This window comes from Halichoeres trimaculatus, unplaced genomic scaffold (genome assembly GCF_033239565.1).
Source record: "Halichoeres trimaculatus isolate MK-OKI-2021-1 unplaced genomic scaffold, fHalTri1.1 fHalTri1_scaffold_24, whole genome shotgun sequence".
Classification (NCBI taxonomy): Eukaryota; Metazoa; Chordata; class Actinopteri; order Labriformes; family Labridae; genus Halichoeres; species Halichoeres trimaculatus.
In genome coordinates this window covers 8,163,046-8,185,542 of record NW_027437202.1, presented here as the reverse complement: position 1 = coordinate 8,185,542, position 22,497 = coordinate 8,163,046, and the positions used below count along the sequence as shown (strand labels likewise).

The window sequence follows — 22,497 nt, the reverse complement described above, 5'->3', positions numbered from 1 at the left end:
GGTTTATTTTTCACTTTGGAAAGACAAAGAAAGCGACAGCTGGTGCAACTTCTCCTTCTTTATTATTATCCTCAAGAAAGAGGATGAAAGGGAGGCCAGTGTTGCGCAATCTTACCTCTCTTTACGTCAGCAGTGTGGACCCGCCGTCGCGCGAACGTGATTGGACCAGAGCGCTTAGCTCTGCGTTCCGATTGGCTGACCGCTCCGCCGCTCTCCGCTCCTCAGCTTCCTGGTTGTAGCTGTCAAACCCAGGCTACAGTTTAGATTACAACCGATGTCCTTAGTCGCCGCCCAGCATCGCCCCGAGCGAGTTGTAATCAGCCACAAAACAGGAGAAACTGTAAGTGTAAATGCTTCGTGTATCACTAACTGTCTAATGGATGCGTTAATAAGCTTTCCAAGTTAGTTTAACCCCGTGTTTTGTTGGCGATGAGCCAAAACTGCGGAGCAAAATCTGCGAGTTCTGCTGTTGATTCCATGACAACGAAGAAATAACCTCTTCCTCTAAGGACACCAAGCTAATGTGAGCTACATGCTTATTTTTAACGGTCAGAGCAGGTATTATTTCCTGACAATGCTGGTGTGTTTCTCCCAGTGGAGGTAATTATAACACGTCTTATTTTTATAACGTAAAGCGCTTAGTCGTGACTGTTAAGACGAAGCTAGCCGATGGTTTTCTTTAACTGGTCTCAGGTTAAAATAACGGTCACTTCCTCATGTGGTGGGCAGGACAACGGAATCAGATCAATAAAGCTGACATTACACTGTTTATTAATTTACCACCACCTGCTGTTAACGAGGAAAGCCCGTGTGATGCTGTTATATGCTGTTATAACCATCACACAAATGGATCCTTTGAGATAAATAGACCTAAAAATAAACAGTCAATGGGCTTCGTCATGTTTCTACAAAGACTGCCCCCTTTACAGTCAGAGAGCCCCCTCCTGTGCTGACTCATAATGAGTCTGCAGGCCCATAGTGAATGGGAGGGGTGTTAAAAAGGATGAATAGTTAATTTTTCTAGTTGCTTTGACTTTGCCAGGTTTTAGTGGTTCAGCTGGCTCAGCTTTGTCAATCAACAGGTCCCAGTCAAAAGTGTTCCTCTAGGCTAATTATTGTCATGTTTGGCCTTCACGGTCTGAAGTAATGAACACACAGGGCGTGAAACCCTGTGGTATGTCACAGAGTAGGTTTGGCTTCATATATATAAGTTGTGAAAGCTTGAATGCAAATTAGGCTTACATAACATTTGTCAAAACTTTGCAGCTTAACTTTTTCTAGACATCACCCTGAGAAATCCTTCGAAGGTTCAACATGGAAATCTTTGGAAGAGGCCGATCTTGCAAGTCATTGACTCAGCGAACACCTCATTAGTAACCTGTTTACACATCATGAACATAAAAGAAAGAAGAAAATGATTAGTAATTTTCTGCCTGCAGCTTTAGAGTAGAGTTCACCTTGCAGTGTCAGTTTTGCGTAACTGGTTGGTCAGGAGTCTGGAGCAAGTTTTGAGCTACATCTCCCAATCCTGCTAGCTATCTTCAGAAAAACTCAGGTCTGAACATGTCTTTTTATCTTTAATCTCTACTCAAAGTTGTAGTTAAATCTGCAGGTCAGTTTAGTCAGGAGTCATCAGTCAAAGTTCATCCCTGATGTCGATGCTGTTTCTATTTCTTGTGACTCGTTATCAGTAATTTGTTCCACCAAATTGGTTATTGACATTTGTGCCATCTGTTGCTGTGTTTTATTAAAATGCATTAGAATCTGCTCCAGCATATGCCCCTCCCTGGAAACCTCCGTTCAAACCTTTATTTTAATTCTTTATTTCGGCGCTGCCCCTGATGGGATCTGAAGCTCGGCCAGAGCTGGTGTCATTATGAAAACGCAGAAACAATATTCTGAAATATTCTGTTCTGTGCAGTTTAAAGTAGGCTATGGTTTTTAAAAAGTGGACACAGATTTCTTTAGTAATAAAAGTCCAGTAAGATGTCAGCTCCGTAGATGTCAAGATTTCTGTTTGTTTTTCTGTTTCACTTCAAGTGAATGTTGGGTTTTGAGATATTGATCAAGCAAAATAAGTCATGAGGGGATGTGTGCCATTTGCAATTTGCCATTTCCTGACATTTTATTTACCAAATAACTCACTGATTGATTGAGAAAATAAGTGGCATAAATATCAATAGAGGAAATGATCACTGGATGCCGCACAGAGTACGTAACAGCACTTTATTTCAGAAGTTTTTCATTTGTGTAAACATTATGAGACATAAAGAGTTTGACTTGACTTGAACTGTCTTCCTTCAGTCTGTTTCATCCTGACTTGCAGCTGTTTGAACCCTCCCACTCCCCTTACTTACTTTCCTCCTCCCTCGCTCTCAGACTGCATGCCTTCTTCACATGATCACCTGTCATGTCAGGACACTTATAAGCCAGCGTCTCTGCTGTGTTTCCTCACTGCACTTTACTTTCTCCCTCCACAGGGCCAACGATGGCGTTCAGGAAGGCTCTGAAACGGACAGCGATCATAGGCGGCGGGGCGGTGGCCACAGCTTTTGGACTGTCACAGCTCATCGAGTACAAGAAGACGCAGGTTAGTGTAAAGGAAAGACGTCATCTCTGAGCTTGTGTTGCTTTGCTTTTTGTTGCATGACTCCAAGAATTCCAGTTTTGCAGGATTTGAATGCAGAGGCAACAAGGAGACTTCTCATTAGCAGAGTTTTGTTTCTGAAACTTAATGTTTTACCCTGGAAGGTAAAAAAAACCTCCATGAAACTTTGAGATTTGTCTCTTTCTGATGTGAAGACTCCTACAAAGCAGAGAGGGAGTGCCTCACAGGACGTGTCCCATCTGGATTGTGGAATGTGCTTTTTGTCGTCTGCAGAGTGTGTTTACTATTTTTTTCATAGTTGAATGCTTCCTGTATGTTGAACATGATTCATCAGCTCACAGCACTGTGATGACAGGATGAACTTTTTCAGTTTGCCAAAAAGTCGTCAGGCTCTCATGAAGTAAACAACCCTCACCTCCTGGCACAGTGACATATATTTGTTGAATAATTATAACAGAGGAATGGAGGGCACCTTGTTCTGGAGGGGGTGTGACTGTGAACTACAGATAACTCTGAGATTTGGCTGCATGCAGTTAGCTAACTTAGCTTAGCATAAAGGCAGGAACATTTGCCTGGCTGCCAGAGTTCACTCTGGAGCAAACTAGTTCTTACAAAATAAAAAAAAAAATCACTGTTCTTCATAACAAAATTGGAAAATAATAAGATAATAATAGAAAAAAAAACAGAGACAGGGAGGAAATAATGACAAAAAAATAAATTAATAAATTATCTAAAAAAATCGACAACAAAAATAATGGTAGAATAAAAATGTTAATGATATAATTTAAAAAAATCTACAACAAAAAATAATAATAGAATAAAAATATCAGTGATATAATTTAAAAATTGACAAAAAAAATAATAATAGAAAAATAATATCAGTGATATAAGTAAATTAAAACAAAATCATAACTGAAAGAGCAGCTACAATAGCAAGACCTTAAGTTATGTTGAATAGACTTCACCAAACCTTACTTGTTTACCACATTGTAACTTGTGTATTTCTGTGATAACAACTTTAAAAAACATCTTTATCAGCATGACTCTGTAAAGTTATGGAGTGATGGAAACACATGGAGAACAGGCAGAGCTTTGTCTGTATTCTCACCTCCTGACGGTGACACTGAGGGCCTTGAAACTTGGCCACTGACCATCCTCGTGAGCATAAATAACCACGAGGTGTGACTTCATTTGAGATGGACAAGCAGCTGTGTTTCCCCCGACCTTTGACCTGACGTCGGCCTATTTCAGGCCTGCTTCACGACGACATACCAGCCTTAATTTGCCTGCACGCCTAATGTGAACTCTGTTTTGTGTCTTGACGCGATACCTCTGTTTGCACACCTCCGTCCTCTCCACCAAGACCGGATTGGTAAGCAAAGAGCCGACCCTGATGAATTACATTTATTTTCACAATAGTTTGTAATCATGCATGCTTCTAATCCCAGTAATTGCACCTCTGATGACATGAACGTCCATCTTCTCTCCTCTACAAGGGCATATGGCTTGGAGAAGTTTTCAAGACAGCAGCCGATTGGCTATTAGCATGGGCTGCGCTCTGTCTTAACTTGATTACAGGGGCCACGCCGGCGCTTAATTCTGCAGCAGTGTTTGTCTGTATGCATCATCAAAAATAGACAATGATTATATCACCGTCTTTGTTTGTGGTCGCAGGCCTAAATTACAAACGCCCGCTTCTATTTGCAAGTCAAATGCGGCGCTTGCTTCAAAGCAGCTTGATGCAATCATTTAGCTCCAACTTCTAAATGAAAAAATGAATGAATATTTCATTGGAGGTGAAATCCCACCTCATCACATCAGAGGGGAGCTGTGCTTTTCTCTTATTCATTGTGATTATTTCTTTAAATTAATTATTTTGCTAATCAAACATTAGAAATGAATGGCGTTTGCTTGCTCTCATGTGATTTTTGTGTGCTTTTTTTTTTTTTCCTTTTGCAAAGCTGAGCAGCATCTTGCAGCACATAGTGACCCTTATCGAACTTTCCTTTTCTTCTTACTGCATGGAGAATATTTTGAAAGCATTCAGAAAAGCTTGAGGTGAAAAGGAAACATCATAAGCATGCTGTTTGTTCTGGCTTTCAGTGCCAGGAATGAGCTTCAGCCAACTAATCTGAGATCAGAGATTAAGAGCTCATTCTTGGATGATCCAGTCCGGCACAATGACTCAGAAAGTCCAACAACATTCACATGAAATCCATGACGTATTGAGTCATTATGCAGAATTTAAAGGCTGCGTATGATGTTTCAGATGCACCTGGAGTGAAGTCGCTACGATTCATGACATTTTTAAAATCTAACATAGAATCATTTAACATAGAAAGATTAGTTTTTCGTGATGGAAAATAAAAAGCAGAATATCCTGACTGTTGCTCTCTCTCCCAGGCTCGGTTAGCACACGTGGCCGCAGAAGCAGAGTTGAAGGTTCCCTACGCAGACGAGCTCCCCTCTCGACAGGCACAGCTCGCCGCGCTGCAGAACACCGAGGAGTTTGACGTCCTCATCGTCGGAGGAGGAGCCACGGGGGCGGGATGTGCCTTAGATGCTGTCACACGCAGTAAGATCGCTCTCTGCAGCTTTAACACCCATCATACCTCCTGATTTAAAAGGTTACGCCCTGCAGAGGTGTCCTCATTTAGTCCTGATTGGAGAAAGCTGGCATCAGTCCCAGAATCAAAGCTGTGAAACACACCTCAGAGCATTTATCATGATCACATGACAGGAACAGGAAATAATATATCGTCAGGTTAAACTTTAATCTGACCTTGATCCAACTCCACAGTGAAAGCATGTTGCTCAGAGATTAAAAAACTGTGTCAAACATTTATGATTTCCACAGCTCAAAGAGTTTTCGTCAGCTGATCTTATGCCAGATTACTCAGCTGTTTTGATTTTATTTTTATTTTATCAGACCTAAAAACTGCCCTGGTGGAGAGAAGCGATTTCTCTTCAGGGACCAGCAGCCGGAGCACCAAGCTGATCCACGGTGGAGTCCGCTATCTCCAGAAGGCCATCATGAAACTAGACTACGAGCAGGTTTCTCTTCACCCTCGCTTTTACTCATCTTCATCTCTCTTTGCAGACTCCTCTTTCTCAAAGTTTCCCCTCTCTGTTTCCTCAAACAGTACATGATGGTGAAAGAGGCGCTGCATGAGCGAGCAAACCTCCTGGAGATCGCACCTCACCTGTCTGCACCGCTGCCAATCATGCTTCCTGTTTACAAGTGAGTGCGCAGGAAATGTGTGGACAAGCGGCAAAGTGAACTGCAAAAATGTTGCTCGGATTAGAAATCTCTTCGTTTGCTCCTCAGATGGTGGCAGCTGCCTTACTACTGGGCTGGGATCAAGATGTACGACCTGGTGGCTGGGATCCAGTGCCTGAAGAGCAGCTACGTCCTGAGTAAGACCAAAGCTCTGGAGCTGTTCCCCATGCTGAAGAAGGACAAGCTGGTGGGCGCCATCGTCTACTACGATGGTGAGTCCGGGCGTCACATTTCTTCAGGCGGATTTTTTAAAGCTTGCATGTGTGGACGGTAATCTGAGGGACAGCTGACTCACTGTTTGTGTTGAGATGTGATGGCTTTTCATGAGTCTTTCAGAAATATTTGAATTAAATGAAACAGTTTTTATAAAATCATTTTATTTCTAAGCTGCAGCTCTGGTCAGATATCTGTAGTTTGATTCCTGCGTTTGCTGCCGGCTGGAGAAAAGGAAAAAGCAGCTCCTTGGTGCAGAGCAGCATATGTTTGATTTCCACCCCTCCTCCATCACCCTCCATCATCTGCTCCGAGGGGGAGGGGATGATGGAGGGATGGTGGAGGGATGGTGGAGGGGTGGAGCGTCTTTCTCCAATTATGCCGTCTGGAACAATCACGCCGGTGACATTTGGAAATCTGACCTTCTCTCCCGGCGGTGCGGCGCGCGGAGGAGCGTCGTTGTCGGTCGGAGCGGCTGAGCAGCAGCAGATATTTCTCCGTATGTCTGAGTGACTGCCGCTGCCACCAGCAACAACAGGAGGATGTTTTTTATTTAAACACCAAACAGAAAGTGTGAAAGCCCGACCCTGTTGTTCAGAATTGGTCAGATGATAAATTTCTGCACAGAAATCCTCAGAAACACCCTCATGTCTGATTAACTGAGCGTCCGTCTCTGTTGTTTGACACATTCACACCTTCTCCTTCCTCTCACCAGGGCAGCACAACGACGCCCGCATGAACCTCGCCATCGCTCTCACTTCCGCCCGCTACGGTGCCGCCGTGGCCAACTACACCGAGGTGGTTCGCCTGCTGAAGACGAACGACCCACAGACGGGGAAGGAGAAGGTGTGTGGCGCCCGCTGCAGGGACGTCATCACAGGTAAGAGGAGCAGGTTGATCCCACACCTGTGTGTTTTTATGTTTCTAAACTTTCACATTTCGCTCTCACAGGGAATGAATTCGACGTGAAGGCAAAGTGTGTGATCAACGCCACCGGCCCGTTCACAGACTCCCTGAGGAAGATGGACAACCAGGAGACTGAAAACATCTGCCAGCCCAGCGCGGGAGTCCACATCGTCATCCCTGGCTACTACAGGTGTCACCTTTAAAAAGCTGCTTTAACTTTGTGGTGTTTGGTGTTTTAAAGAGATGTTTTCCTCATTCTGACGTGTAAACATGAAGCTGGCTCAGCTATGAGCTGACATATACTTCGTGCTCAGGATGATCTGGTCTGGTTAGGACACAGCCGAGCGGGTTTTGTTGAAGTTGGAGGCTTTCTTAAAGTTCAGCCAAGCTTATTGAGCAAAACCCGAGGGAGCGAGAGCCCTTTGAACAGCAGCAGAAATGCCAACCACCTAATTCTCTTCCTCCTGCCACTATCTGTCCCCTCGCCGTCTCCTTCTCCTCCCACATATTTCCCCTCCTGCCTCTTCTCTCCATCTCTACACTTCGCATCCTGTTTTCCACGAAACTGTAAAGCTAGTAACACTTTATGGTTCATCTCATTCTGCTATAAAAACCCTCTTCCTGTATTTTATTGCCCCACAGCCCAGACAACATGGGTCTCCTTGACCCGGCCACAAGCGACGGGCGCGTCATCTTCTTCCTGCCCTGGGAGAAGATGACCATCGCCGGGACGACGGACACACCCACCAACGTGACGGCTCACCCAATCCCTGGAGAGGACGACATCAACTTCATCCTGAGCGAGGTCCGCAACTACCTCAGCCCTGACGTCGAAGGTGCAGACACGTGATGTGGCGACTTCATGAAAAGTCTAAAGGAATGAAGATTGTTGATGTTACAGAATCAGTTTAGTGTCTTTGTTGTGATGTGTTTGTTTGATCCACAGTCAGGAGAGGAGACGTGTTGGCAGCGTGGAGCGGCATCCGTCCACTGGTGACAGATCCAAACTCCAAAGACACCCAGTCCATCTGCAGGAACCACATCGTCAGCATCAGCGACAGCGGGCTGGTCACCATCGCAGGTCAGTTAGCATTTAGCACGACCGTGCCGCATTAAACACCATGTTTCCAGCACTTTCTGACGAGTTTGATTTGGGTTCCAGGTGGGAAGTGGACCACCTACAGGTCGATGGCTGAGGAGACTCTGGATGCAACCGTCAAATCTCACGGCCTCTCGGCTGAGCCCTGCAAGACTGTGGGTCTGATGCTGGAGGGAGCGAAGGGCTGGACGCCGACGCTCTACATCCGCCTGGTGCAGGACTACGGCCTGGAGAACGAAGTAAAGAGATGAATCATTTGGTTTTCAAAGCATTAAAGGAATCACACACACTCACACACACACACACGCTCACACACACACTGTCTTCTTCAGCCGCTGAGCTGACATTAAAGCTGCTGCTGTAACAACGCTGACATTTCTGCTACACAAAGGACTGGACACACGTTGAACTGCACTGTACGGTTTTATCAGTGGCATGAAGTAAGGGCACATTGATTTACATTGCCTACACGCCTCCTTTCCAATAATTAGGCCGTGCGTTTTCATTAAATCCAATAGAACATAGTTTCATGGAGGAAAAGGACTCGTGCGCTCTACTTACTCCTCATTAGAGCCGCTCTGCACCGATATTCCTAAAAGGTCACTGTTGATATTTGGACAGCGTTTGCCCTTTCATATGATCGGCACGCCAACCGTCTGAATAGCAAAGCAGCCTCTCGTGTTCTGTAAACACATGACAACTCGTTGACAAAATGGCGCTAAATGCTAAACCCCAAAGAGGTGAAATCATGTTTCCTCTGCTCACAGGTCGCCCAACACTTGGCCTCGACGTACGGAGGAAAAGCGTTTGACGTGGCCAAGATGGCGCAGGTCACCGGGCAAAGATGGCCGATCGTTGGGAAAAGACTGGTGTCTGAGTTCCCGTACATCGAGAGCGAGGTAAAGCCAGGCGTCACGCCGCTCAGATCCTCTTTGTTTTGTTTCCAGTCCACCTCATGTGTTTGCTCTCTCAGGTGCTGTACGCCATCAAGGAGTATGCCTGCACGGCCATCGACGTGATCGCCAGGCGGACGCGGCTGGGCTTCCTGAACGTGCAGGCGGCAGATGAGGCGCTGCCTCGCATCGTGCAGATCATGGGCAAAGAGCTCGGCTGGAGCGAGGAGAAGAAGACGGTGTGTTTCTTTATTTCTCCCTCCTCTTTATTCCAGTAGATAGCTTTATTTCACACAATGCTCGAATCCCTGGTGAGTTTTTTGAAGTTGTTATCGTGTTTCTTCTGCGATCAGCGCACAAAGGGAAAGGTCCACACCCTCTGTCCCCTCAGAGAAGATCCTCTGTGTCTGAGTGAAAGACAAGGAGTGATATGTGTGTGCATGAAAGCTGAACTCTGAACTATTTTAAGATCTTATTGTGAACGCAGAACACGGAGAACTTTAACAGACGCTCAGCACAAAAACAGATATTCAAGACTCTGAATAGTTTGGTTACATTTTTACATCTTTGACACGATCCATTAAAGTCAGACTTGTTTCATCTCTGAGTAACTTTGTAGATTTATGGTGGGCTAATGCATACTTTGTTTGCCATGTTTACTTCTCGAGGACAGAGTTTAAAAAGTGGATTCCTCCTTTAATGTTTCCCTCAGGCCGAGCTCGACGCAGCAAAGAAGTTTTTGTATCATGAGATGGGCTACAGGTCTCGATCCGAGCAGCTGACCAAGACGTCTGAGATCAACCTGGACTACCAGGAAGTAGTCCGGTAAATACGCTCCTCTTTTCTGAAAAAACATCTAAACTGACAAGATTTTACGTGACATTTTATAAAACAGAGATCTGTTGCAGGTACAAGAAGCGTTTCCATAAGTTTGACAAAGAGAGCAAAGGATTCATCACCACCGTGGACGTGCAGCAGGTCCTCGACGTGAGTCCTCCTTTTCCCTTTCTCTCTCCATGCTCCTTTTGTTGCTCTCACACCTCCTTTTCCTGATCCCGGCTCTTGTTTTTGTGTCTGCAGAGCATCAACGTGCAGATTGATGAAAACGCTCTGCATGAGATCCTGAATGAGGTGGATCTGAACAAAAACGGACAGGTGGAGATCGATGAATTCCTGCAGGTACATCACACACACACACACACAGTGTCACAGAATATACAAAAAAGATTCAAGTCTTCAAAATCTGAGTCAAGACTTCTTTATGTGAGAATGGAGAGGACAGACGTCTCAGATGATCTGTGATGGTCGACCTATTAAAGGCTAACACCTCTGTCAGTACCTGCAGAACAATCCGGACTGAAGAAAGCTGGGTAATAGAAACCCAGGGGATGACTTCCATCTCCTTCCTCCTCTTACTGGCGGCTAAAAGCTCCTGCATACGTTGACCTATCGTTAAAGCAAAAAGACAATCCACCTCCTGCAAACAGAAGGTGTGAAGTCCTAACAGGACTGGATGGAGCTAATTAAAGAGGAGAGTCTCCGACAGCGCCTGGTGTAATGAGGCCTGAAGTCTGTCCGATAAATTACTTTCTCACCTGAGCCCAGGAAAGGAGTCATTACAGCAGAGCTCGATGACAGTCGATAATTTAGTCTTCATTAGTGTCGGCCTCTCCGCTGAGGGAGCGAGCTGCACGATAAATCAGCTGGACGTCAAAATATCCTCTGACTGATTTCATGTTTCTGGAGTTTTTATGTTTGTTGTGCTAAATGTGTGTTTCTGCTTTATCTGTGTGTGACGTCCACTTCAACGACTTAGAGACGACCAACAGGTAGTGTACACGACGGGAACGAACACTGTAACACTTTAAAAACCCCTGAAGTCTACGTTTGAGGAGGGTTTTTCTCTTATTTAACAATAAAGTTAGTGAATATTAATGTCCTGTGGGTGAAGGAGACAAAGGAGGGAAGGGCTGAAGGAGGAAAAACACCAAACGTGTTGAAGCTGAACCAGAAAAGCTTTTATGTTTCGTCCTGTTTGGTTTAATTTTTCTGGACAGGAAGAAAAATAATCAACACTTTCTTTATCTTTTGAGTAAACAAACACACAGATAAATAACTCAACAACTAAGTGAAGGATGAAAAAGGTGGAGATCTGCTCTCATTCAGCTTTAACACATGAAGAAACGTCGCTGGTGTTGGTTCCAGTTTCTAACCGTCAAAGTTGGGGTTATAAAGGTGTTAGACCGTCTCCCAAGCCTGTCGTTGTGGGTTTTTTGTCCTTTAAGAAATGATTCCCCCTCAGTTTGGTCTGACAGGTTAACCTTTATGTTCGTACGCTGAGTAACTTTATGTCCTCCGTTTCCCGTGCAGCTGATGAGCGCGGTGAAGAAGGGGCTCCTGCCCGACAGCCGCCTGGCCATCCTGATGAAGTCTGCAGAGGAGACTCTGGATAAGAGGGGCCCGGTGACGGTGGACAGGAGCGGGGGCGGAGTCTAAGATGAGACCAGCGTGGACGGTGATGATGACACATGTAAATGGCTCCATTTGAATGACAATAACGCAATCAGCGGACTCAGCGACACTCCTGAAATCAAACCTAATGATGGAGGCGGAGGTTTCTTTTTCAACATCAGGTGCCTCTGGTTTTACACAGCACACACTCCATCTGTTTTATACTGTCTTTAAACAAACTTTGATATTTTAATCACCACATTATCTCTGTAGTTTCTCCAACTCTTCTTTTTTAAACGGTCGACTCTGATTGTTGAGGAAACTCTCCTCAATGCGGCGCAGCTTTCTCTGATGGCAACTAACACAGCTTCTAGGGGATGATACGGGTCCTTTTCTTTCTGATAATTCTTCAAAAGTTTCCGGGAAAAAGATCAAACTTAGCGGCAGTTATAGGAAGACGGAGCGCGTTCACATCACGTCACACAGAGAGGCCGTTCAGCTCCGTCTCCGTCGGGCGTTTGTTTGCTTTCTAGGAAAGATGTGAATCATAATTCAAAGGGAGAGGAGCAATAAGAGGTGAAACTGTTAGTGACGAGCCTTGCGGTCATTTGTGTGGTCGTAGAAAATACAGATTTCTTCCCTGGAGACTTTGGATCAGACTTTGAAGAAACAGTGGACCCTAAAAAAATCTCAAACAAGCATTTAAACCTGTTTTTCTCTGATATCTTTTTATCCGAGTGTAAAATAATGCTGTGTTTTCCATCTATTGCACTAAAACTAACCACTACTGACTCTGAGGTTTACACGGCCAGGTTTCAGCTTTAGCGTTACTGAGGGAGACGTTTTTATCGCTGCTGCTCTTCTCTGCTTTCTGTGTATTCTTTAAATTATTTATCCTGCTTTCTGTCCCCGGTTACTGACAGGTTTTAGATCTTAAAGCAGGTTTTAAAGGGATTTTTTATTTCTGTTTGCATGCTTCATGTTTGCTCTTCTTCTCTAAAATAATGTAAAGATGAATCTTTATTTTTATGACGTGTGTTTGAAGTGGATTTAATTCTTTTATTTCTGTGTCTGAGAGAAATCTGCTGTATTCACGCACATCCAGCCTGTCTGGGATTATGATATATAAACACTTTGATGTATGGATATAGATCTGCACTGCATGCTGTCAGCTTCTTTTCTATGTGACAAACAGGGAGTGAAAACGAAAGGCAACGCACAGAGAATGTATGATACGTGCCTTGATGTGCCTATAATTCATTTTCACTTTCACTTTGGACGTTTCTGTTGAGGATGTAAAGATATTTAAGACCAGATGTTGTAAAAGAAGTATTTAAGATGTCATGTGAGTCTCTGTTGATGATTTTTTTTATATTGTACAAAAGAAAACTGTCTTTGTGTGCAGATTGTTTCCTTATGGCCTTCATGTTATGATTTATACACGATCAGAGTTTCTTACAGAATCATTCCACAGGTTTCCTCCCACTGTACGCAAACTGTAACTGTTACTGACCTGTGTGTGTGTGTGTGTGTGTCAGTGTGTGTCAGTGTGTGCGTGGTCACAGAGGAGTCTTCAAACTGCCAACGTCGCCCCCCATAGAGAATAGCTCATGGGCAGTGTGACTTAAACCCTCATCCCAATGTTTGATTGTTTGGTTTGGATGAAATTACAGCTTTATCCACGCTCAAAGAGAATCAGATAACTTCTTTTTACTCTTCCAGAAATACTGTAAGAAAACGGAGAGTCGGACTTCAGCTCAAAAAGAGAAAACAAAGCAATTATCTCATTAAATGTATCTGGTTTCAGAAAAGCTTTGTGTGGACATCATTCATGACAGGAGTCAGAACATGTGACGACATGTGAACAGGAAAACGCTCTGCATGTTCTCTGCATGATCACTTCTTTAACGTGGTTTTATTTGATGTTATTCAACCTCAGGGTTTTTGGTTGTAATTTAGTTACAAGTACAATGGTTTGAGTATTTCTGCCGGACTTTAAATGTAACACCTGTCTCATTCAGTGTCACCTGTCATCTCCTGACTGAAGCAGCAGCTCATGTGGTCATGCTGTAAATATCCTCATACAGATTGCTTCTCACTATTATAGAATAACACACACACACACACACACACACACACACACACACACGCTGAAGTTCATCCCTCCAAACCGGGTGAAAAACATCCTTTTTTTCCGTAAAGGTCACTGCGATATTTGAGTGACAGCTTTAAGTCCCGGCTCATATTACACTCTGCTGCTTCCTGGGAAAAGGCCGAGAGAGAAACCAGGGGAAGTAATTAATTGTAGTGAATAATGGGACAAATGTGGTTAGCATATGACCGCTAATGCTCTTCTTCTTCTTCTTCTTCTTCTTCTTCTTCTTCTTCTTCTCTGGGGGATTAAGGATGCTGACAGCGGCCACGCTGAGGTGTCTGCTGCACGCTAATTGAAAAGTGAGGACAATGGGGGTGGTGTCCAAAGTGTCTCTCTGCACAGGACTCAATGGCTGTTTTCCAAACTACATACTACATGTGAAAATAGATGATGCTTTTTTTTGGTTCTTTAAATTAATTAATCTATTTATTTATTTATTTATTTATTTATTTTTCTTTAAATAAATAAATTAATTTATTTTTTCCTTTAAATTAATTAATTACTATTTTTTCTTTAAATTAATCAATTAATTTATTTTTTCTTTTAATTAATTAAATAATTAATTTAGAAATATTTATTACTTACTTAAGTAATTAAATTGTGTTTTTTTATTTATTTTTTTTCTAAATCAATTTATTTATTTATTTATTGCCTTTATTATAGATGTAGAAAACAAACTATGGGAAAATCTCAGCTTTTAGTCATTTCATTAATCATATCACAGCAGAATAATCACACTTGATTTCTAATCTTACAAAAAAAGTTTAATTGTTTACTAAAAATTAATTTGGAAGGGATTTTTATTTTTACAGCTGATGGAAAACCACTGCCATATCATCCATGTATGGTTTAAAACATAAATTAGTGGTTTATTTGGGCTTAAATGAGTTTGTAGAAGTAAAAACCTATTTTAAGAGTGTGTTTCTTTCGCGTTTCTTCACTTTTATCTCACTGACTGTAACCTGCAACCTGCATAGACAAATAGTGTTAGTGCCAGGTAGACTGGTTGAATTGGTTAACATCCAAAATAGTCAGCACTGCTAGCAAAGTAGGTGGTTTGGAAAACAGCCTCTGTTCTGCTGTCTCCAATCAGAAAATGGTTTTTGTCTAAGCGCAGCATTTTTCTTTGTTTTTATGCAGAACTGCTCCCAGAGCTGTGCGGGGTTTATCCTCTGTTATCTCCATTCTGAGGCCTTCATGCTCAAGTATCAGTGATGGTATTTAAGAGTTGATGAGTGGAAGAGGATCACAGCAACAAGCAACAAGTAGCCTCAAAATAATGATGTTTTTATGAGTTTTAATTAGAACGGTGAGTGAGAGCACTGGGGACCACAACAACTCCACAAACCCCTCACCTGTTCAGCTAATAATCACAGTAAATAAGAAGATAATTAACAGAGAAATTAATCACATCGACCTCCTGTGAGGAAGGAAAGTTCAAATATTGGTCTGGGAGAGCGCTGAGCAGGGAGCTGGTAAAAGAAATCACTACCCCAGGGCCAATATGTTGGATTTTTGAGGTCTGAAGGTGGTTAGAGTCCAGAAATGAAAGGAACAGAGGATGAAATGTCCTCTTTTAGGGGAGAAATAATGGTTCAAACCTTTTCAGTGCCACTCTTGAACCTCTCAGAGGTGTCCTGACATTTACCTGGGTTGTTCTCAGGCTTTGTGTGCAGGCAGGAAGCTCTTTCATACACATTTCAATAGACACCTGCCAATCAGACCCAACACAGACAAAGTCTGCTTCCTGAAGCCCGAGAAAAGGAGGAATATTTGCATCAGCACTGCAAATAAAATCCTCTTTTTCCCCTTAAACAGAGCCTGTTTGTCTCAGAGTGTGTCCAACTGGCGCCATCTGAGAGCAGATAACTCCACGAGAGGACTGTGGACAGACGTCTCAGTGTGTTTTGTGACGATAGTAGATGCATTGCGGTTCCTCCCACGCAGTGAGAATGAAGCATGAAGTCTTCCTCGTCCTGGTCTTCCTCAGATTGTGTGCCATGTTGGGTTTCTTTCTCTCTGCCTGGCAACAATGCTGCCTTTCACACTCAAAATCTGGACCGTGAGTCACTCGCATGAATGTGGCCGCCATGGGAATGAACAAACTTGTTGAGATGTGAAACATATCAAGTCAGATTCATTTGGATTCTTTGTAACATCATGTTAATGCACATTATAGTTCTTTCATTCTTGGTATTCAGATATTTACTGAAACCAATGATACATTTGAAGGGTTTACGCTTATTATTAGGATTAAAAACCAGAGATATAAAAGAAAAGTAATCTGTGAAACGCTGTGGGAGCAGGAGGAAGAAACACAAGACTTGAGAAAGGCCTCCATTATCTGTCCATCGCTAAAATATCTCCCCATCCCAAAAAAAAAGAAGAAGAAAAGATGGTGAGGAGCGTGTTTGAAGAGGAATGAAGGGTTCAGGGGATGAAGCTATAGGCTCCAGCAGACTGGAGGGTCTGTTTGAGGATTATGAGGGCGTTTACATTCAGAGCTGAAGGCCTGCAGCGATGAGCTGCGGCCTCTGAAGGCGTCTGGATCAGCTCTGCATTCCTGTAAAGAAAGATGGACAGGTGGAGTTCACAAACGGAGATAAGTGGGCTGAAAAAGTGAGTTTGACAGATGAAAACTGAGGCTTCTCTTTCATAAAACCAGGAATAGTGCTGAAGTGAATCTTTAAATGCAACCATGAGAGTAGGAATCTGTTAGAAAATAGAAATACAGTCTCTGTCTTATGTCATTCAGACATGGCTTTTTCTGTCGTGCAAAGCTGAGGAATCAGGTGCAAATGGCACGACCATCTGTTCACCTGCTGAAGAGCCTGTCACATTCCTCCCTCCTCTCATTTCCTCTCGTCTGTCTGTCAGAATAACGAGTCCACTGCCTTAAAAAGTTCAAAGATGCTGAATTGTCCAAGATTTTTACACTTTTACAGAAATCAGCCTCACTGCAAAGGCTCATGCTGCAAAATAAGTTTGATGATGGCTCCACCTAGTGTTTGTAAAGTGTGTTACAGGCCTTATTCTACAAGTAATATGTTTTATAACAGATTTGAGATTTTAATTCCCCTGCTAAAATCTACAAAATTTTCATAAAGGTTTTTAAATCAGCTCCTCTTCAAAGAGCATGAATGATAATAACTTAAAGCCAGTGTGTGTAGAGAGATTTATAAACTGTGTTTTCAGTCATAAAGTCAGAACAAAGATGAGCATGAAATATAACAGTCTGCTCTCAGTTTTGCTCCATGGGAAACAAAGGGATCAGCAGTAAAGGATCAAACTCTGAAGCTTTGTGTCCACAGTTCACCTTCAGGATCATGTGAGAGTCTCGAGGTTTGTTGCTTTTACTCTGAAAAGGTCAAACAGGAAGCCATATCTCACTGAGAATTTGAGCAGGACAAAGCTGCAGCTGTTGAAGGCTCCTCCTCATCCTCCTCCTCCTCCTCCTCCTCCTCCTGTAGTAGCTATAAGAGCGTGAGAGTCTCATGCTGACAGGACTTCACTCACAGGGATCTCATCATAGGTGCACTGTGAGACTTTAAAACTTCTTCTACTTCAAAAAAAACTCAGTCAGATCAGCAAAATGGTGAGTACTAAAACTTTTTTATCAGCATTTCTCATCTGTAATAACACAAAATGCAACTTTTTTTGTGCATGAAAAGTTTTTTTATGATGTTCCTCTGCAATAATTTTATTCCTTGTTGCTTAACTTCCAAAAACTCCAGCTTTTGTTTGTTGTTTCTTCATCATAAGGCCTCAGACCTCCTCTGAAATAGCTTCCTGGCACATAAAGCTGATGTATTTATTAGAAACATAAAGTCAATCAGTGGAAACATGCTACCAGGCATGTGGCTCTGGCTCCAGTAAAGGTTAACTGTTTCCATATGGAGGCCGTGCCCGTCTGTGGGGCTGCTTTTGGGAGCGCTGATGTGGCTTCTGGAGGCCGCCTGTGTGTTTTACATTTCTATTTCTGCTGCTCAACATCACACTGATAAGCTGCTGCATTCCTGTGCTGTAAGGCCTCCAAGATTAATGCATAAAGTCCCACCACGTGCTGGAAACTCAAAAACTCTGGACTGTAAAGAAGCTCACATGCATTTTCAGAGAGCAGGCGTCAGACGATAAGCCCAGGATCAAGATTTTTATGAGCTAAAGAGTCTGAAGTTCAGTCTTTGGAGAGCAGGAAACTGACCTTTTCCCTTTTTGACTTTGTTCTGCTGCAAACAGAGGCTGTGTTGTAATGTTTGTAGGCCATTTTGGAAAGCCCGGAGTGGGCAAACTTTTTTTTCTTGCAGAGGAAAAGTCTGCTTTTCACATATGCTGACTCTTTCCTGTGGGGCCATTTGGTATGCAGCATGAAGAGGAGGAGGGGGAGTCTTCCTGTCTGTGGAGCTGCTGTTAAAGCCGTCTTAAAAAGGGTCATTCCAGTTTAGAAAAGCGTAAAAAAGTTCAATTTCAGGTTTTAAATCTTCAGATTCTTGGATTTCATGGTGAACATCAGACGGAGAGCACAGTTCCCCTCTGTGGCGTCAGCTGTGACGTACTTTAAGGACAAGAATCGGGAAGTAGATAATCACCGGGTTTACCACCGTGGAGTCCATTTCACAGGCTGTGTGTCTGTGTAAACACGGGCGGATGTGGGCTGTTGCAACACCAAAAGCTAACAGGCCTCCACTTCCACATTTTTAACAGACACACGAGCTCTCCGGCTCCAAAACCAGCAAGAAAATGGAAAGTTCCTCTAAATCTGGGCTGTGGCACAACACACTCAGTAAATGATCCAGAAAGTGTCTTTTTATGGCGTACGTAAGCTGCTGTACAAACAGGTTAGTGGGTTAAAGTACAGCCGTCTGTCTCTGTGGCCTGCATGATTGAAGCTTCACTCAAAATAGCCGGCTGCTGAGCTGGCTGCCATCGCCATACTTGGCAACCCCCCTGTCACGGTGCGGGGCTGAGACCCCCCTCCTGTGTCCTATCACAGGCGGTTTAACGGGGGAGGGGGAGGACAAGGGGATCAAAATTCACAACAAGCCAAAAGCTCCGAATGAAAACACAAAATATGTGCAGCTTCCTGCCTGCGTCTGTTTGTTTGTTGTGTCAAAGAAGTTTCCCTTGAAAAACACGACGAGCTGCTCCGTCCAGATGCTCCAGCTTCAGCTTTAGGCTCAGAAACTTACTTCTCAGGAATTTCACAACAACATGAATATTTCACTAACTGAGGAATGAGGTCAGAGGTCACGGTGAGCTACAGCTGCCCCAATAACTCCCTTTAAATACATATCAGAGTTGTATTATGAGGAGATACAGAAGTGGTCATAGTGATAGTTTGACTGCTTTTGGTGTTTGCCTCAGATTACAGCAGCTGGCCTCTTGTTGACAGACTAACTGCTGTAATAATGCAAACACCGACAGCAGGAGGATAAAGCAGTTTTTATCAGCAAACACACGTCAGGCCTCATGAGGTTCACTTTTCCCTCTCTGTCTCACACACGTCTGCGCCTCTTATCAGCTTTATCTCCTCTGAAGGGGGACAGAAGTTGCTTGTTTAACTCCCTCAGGCTAAATCTTCCTCTCTGTGATGAGACCAAACCAAGCCAGCTCCACCCTCCTCCCCCATCCACATCTTTACAGGGAATACTTCAGCAGGGTGTGGAGGCACTTTGGCCCCTGAGACACTCTGACATGTTGGTGTTAATCACTCCTCCCTGAGTATTTAGATCGCTGACTCCTGATTAGACTTGTCACATCCTTCCCTGAGGGTTTCACAGTTTTCTGTGAAGTTTGGGGGAAATTTGGCTCTGGTGTGATTACTCTGAAAGTGGTTGCAGAGTCATTGAAGCAAGGTGTGACACATTTGTTTAAAATTTGAATGTAGTTTGGTTTGCATGCTGAGTTGAGTGGACTTCTGACATGTTGCTGGTTAAGTATAAAAAAACCTCATTTAAGACTCGTATTTGTCCTCCACAGCGTGAGTGTATCTCCATCCATGTCGGCCAGGCTGGCGTCCAGATGGGCAACACCTGCTGGGAGCTCTACTGCCTGGAGCACGGCATCCAGCCGGACGGCCACATGCCCAGCGAAAAGCCATCCACCGGCTACGACGACTCCTTCACCACCTTCTTCAGTGAAACCGGCACCGGGAAGTACGTCCCCAGAGCCATCTTTGTGGACCTGGAGCCCACAGTCATCGGTGAGTCAGAGAGGAGCTTCTTCAGCTCCGGGGCAGGACATGAAAGAGGACTGTAATTTTCTGCAGGAGGCTGTTTGAACTCTGCAGGACTTCTTAAAGGACTCTCAGTAGTAAACAGCTGCTAAAGAAACAGAGTTTAGTGTGAGAACCAGAGGACAGGGGTCCAAAGAGTCACCTCAGTGATGACCTTACCAATCTGTATCCAAAATGTCTTCTTTCTTTTTTAAGACGAGGTTCGTACCGGCACCTACCGCCAGCTCTTCCACCCTGAGCAGCTGATCTCAGGAAAGGAGGACGCTGCCAACAACTACGCCCGTGGTCACTACACCGTGGGGAAGGAGCACATCGACTCTGTGCTGGACAGGATCCGCAAACTGGTACAAAAATAAACTTTAGTGGTTACAAAAATGTTTGTTTTCAAACAAAAGCACTTTTCAAACTGTGTGACTGTTAATTCTCCCTCTGTCTTCAGTCTGATCAGTGCACAGGCCTCCAAGGCTTCCTCGTCTTCCACTCCTTCGGTGGAGGAACCGGCTCAGGCTTCACCTCCCTGCTCATGGAGCGTCTTTCAGTCGACTTTGGTAAGAAGTCCAAGCTGGAGTTTGCCATCTATCCTGCTCCTCAGGTGTCCACAGCTGTAGTCGAGCCGTACAACTCCATCCTGACCACCCACACCACGCTGGAGCACTCCGACTGCGCCTTCATGGTGGACAACGAGGCCATCTACGACATCTGTCGCAGGAACCTGGACATCGAGCGTCCATCATACACCAATCTGAACCGCCTCATCAGCCAGATTGTCTCCTCCATCACCGCGTCTCTGCGCTTTGACGGCGCCTTGAATGTGGACTTGACCGAGTTCCAGACCAACTTGGTGCCCTACCCAAGAATCCACTTCCCACTGGCCACCTACGCTCCAGTTATCTCAGCTGAAAAGGCGTACCACGAGCAGCTCACCGTGGCAGAAATCACCAACTCCTGCTTCGAACCTGCAAACCAGATGGTGAAGTGTGACCCTCGTCATGGGAAGTACATGGCGTGCTGTCTGCTGTACCGTGGTGACGTCGTACCCAAAGACGTCAACACAGCAATCAGCAACATCAAAACCAAGCGCAGCATCCAGTTTGTGGACTGGTGCCCTACTGGGTTCAAGGTGGGAATCAACTACCAGCCTCCAACTGTGGTTCCTGGAGGAGATCTCGCCAAGGTGCAGCGAGCTGTGTGCATGCTGAGCAACACCACCGCCATCGCTGAGGCCTGGGCACGACTCGACCACAAGTTCGACCTCATGTACGCCAAAAGGGCCTTTGTGCACTGGTACGTGGGGGAGGGAATGGAGGAGGGCGAGTTCTCGGAGGCCAGAGAGGATATGGCAGCTCTGGAGAAGGACTACGAGGAGGTTGGAGTCGACTCGTTTGAGGAGGACGAAGAGGGGGAGGAGTATTAAAGACTGCGAGACGCTTTCTTTAACAGGTTGATGTGAAGTGTTGATGATTTGTAGACCGCTAATAAACAGGAATGTTACTGCGAGGAGCAGTTTGTACAAGATTAGTCCCATGGGGTTTGGTTTGAAGAATTAAGAGCCTCTGAAGAGAGGGAGGATGTGCCTTTAACGCCTTTTCTAATTAAAGCTGTTTACACATACGACTCTGGATTGAAAACTTCTTGTAAAAAATTGAACTTAAACATACATTAATAGAGCTTAAATATTTTAAAGTGCCAAAAAGTATGAGGCTTTTATTTTTTTTAATTTTTTTTATTTTTTTTATTTTTTTTATTTTTATTTTTTTAGAAAATTGAGAACAAATGCAAGATTCAAGGCTTCATTTTTTCGTTTGGAAAGTAAAATGTTTTAAAACCCTTAAAATATAAAAAAGGTCATAAAATTAAATAAATTAAATAAAATCAGACCATTATTTTTTAGTAACGTGTAGAAAAAGCAACTGTAGAAAGCTGAACACTCTTCTCGCTTTAATCCGGTGGGTGCGCTGTGGCGCTTCCGCCGCTAGATGGCAGTGCAGGCCTATTTATCCATTACACAACAACTCTGGGAGGTGAGAGAAAGACGAGAGGACGAGGTTCCATATGGTACGTACAACATAACGTCTTTACTAATTACAGACGCCGGCACTAGTTTAAATATATATAATGTGTTTTTAAGAATGTGAAACTCGATGAGGAAAAAAAAAGGAAATTTATCAGTTACGACATTTCCGTTAGTTTGAAATTTCAGCGAGTTTGGCTTCAATTACCGTTAATTCTACAAGAAAGCCGCCGTCAAATTAATGTCAAACCCTCTTTAGTTACAGCAGAAACCAGTTTTATTTTATTTTTTCTATCAGAGGCAGACTCATCCTTAAAATCAAGTCTGAACTCACAGTTTCTGAAGTTTCTGCTTGACTTTCCCTCCCTCCTCGGCGGATGAAGCCTCCATCTCTGGCTCTGTAATTGCTTTGAAGTAATTAAGGCTCAGTTTGAACAAAGTCTCTGCAGAGTGTGGACAAGGGATTTATAAAGGTCAGACAGGACAGAAAGGGAGATAAGGAAAATTTCTTGCTTTTGTATGAGTGGCCACCTAATGCCTTCAAGATTTGTCTTACATTTCCCTGCCTGTGCGGATGTTAAAGAGGCTTAGCAGAGAGATATAATGGCACTGCTGTCTTATGTAAACCAGAGGAAGGATGGAGCAGACT

At 43.9% G+C, this 22,497-nt stretch overlaps 2 protein-coding genes across 2 annotated transcripts; both read left to right on the top strand.

The window, feature by feature from the left end:
• The first annotated feature begins 219 nt into the window (after window positions 1-219).
• Window positions 220-13,230, top strand: gpd2 (glycerol-3-phosphate dehydrogenase 2 (mitochondrial)). The gene is made up of 17 exons (XM_074664883.1): window positions 220-340; window positions 2,481-2,590; window positions 5,012-5,183; window positions 5,538-5,662; window positions 5,752-5,849; window positions 5,937-6,100; window positions 6,817-6,981; window positions 7,053-7,197; window positions 7,650-7,843; window positions 7,954-8,088; window positions 8,170-8,345; window positions 8,874-9,005; window positions 9,080-9,238; window positions 9,712-9,824; window positions 9,908-9,986; window positions 10,080-10,178; window positions 11,370-13,230. The coding sequence occupies exons 2-17, from the start codon at window positions 2,489-2,491 to the stop codon at window positions 11,493-11,495; spliced, it is 2,184 nt and encodes a 727-aa protein (XP_074520984.1). The 5' UTR covers window positions 220-340; window positions 2,481-2,488; the 3' UTR covers window positions 11,496-13,230.
• Window positions 13,231-17,077: 3,847 nt separating this feature from the next.
• On the top strand, window positions 17,078-21,406 carry LOC141786209 (tubulin alpha-1C chain-like). The gene is made up of 4 exons (XM_074664960.1): window positions 17,078-17,200; window positions 19,582-19,804; window positions 20,033-20,181; window positions 20,277-21,406. Exons 1-4 carry the CDS (start codon window positions 17,198-17,200, stop codon window positions 21,249-21,251), a joined length of 1,350 nt encoding a protein of 449 aa, XP_074521061.1. The 5' UTR covers window positions 17,078-17,197; the 3' UTR covers window positions 21,252-21,406.
• The last annotated feature ends 1,091 nt before the right edge of the window (window positions 21,407-22,497 follow it).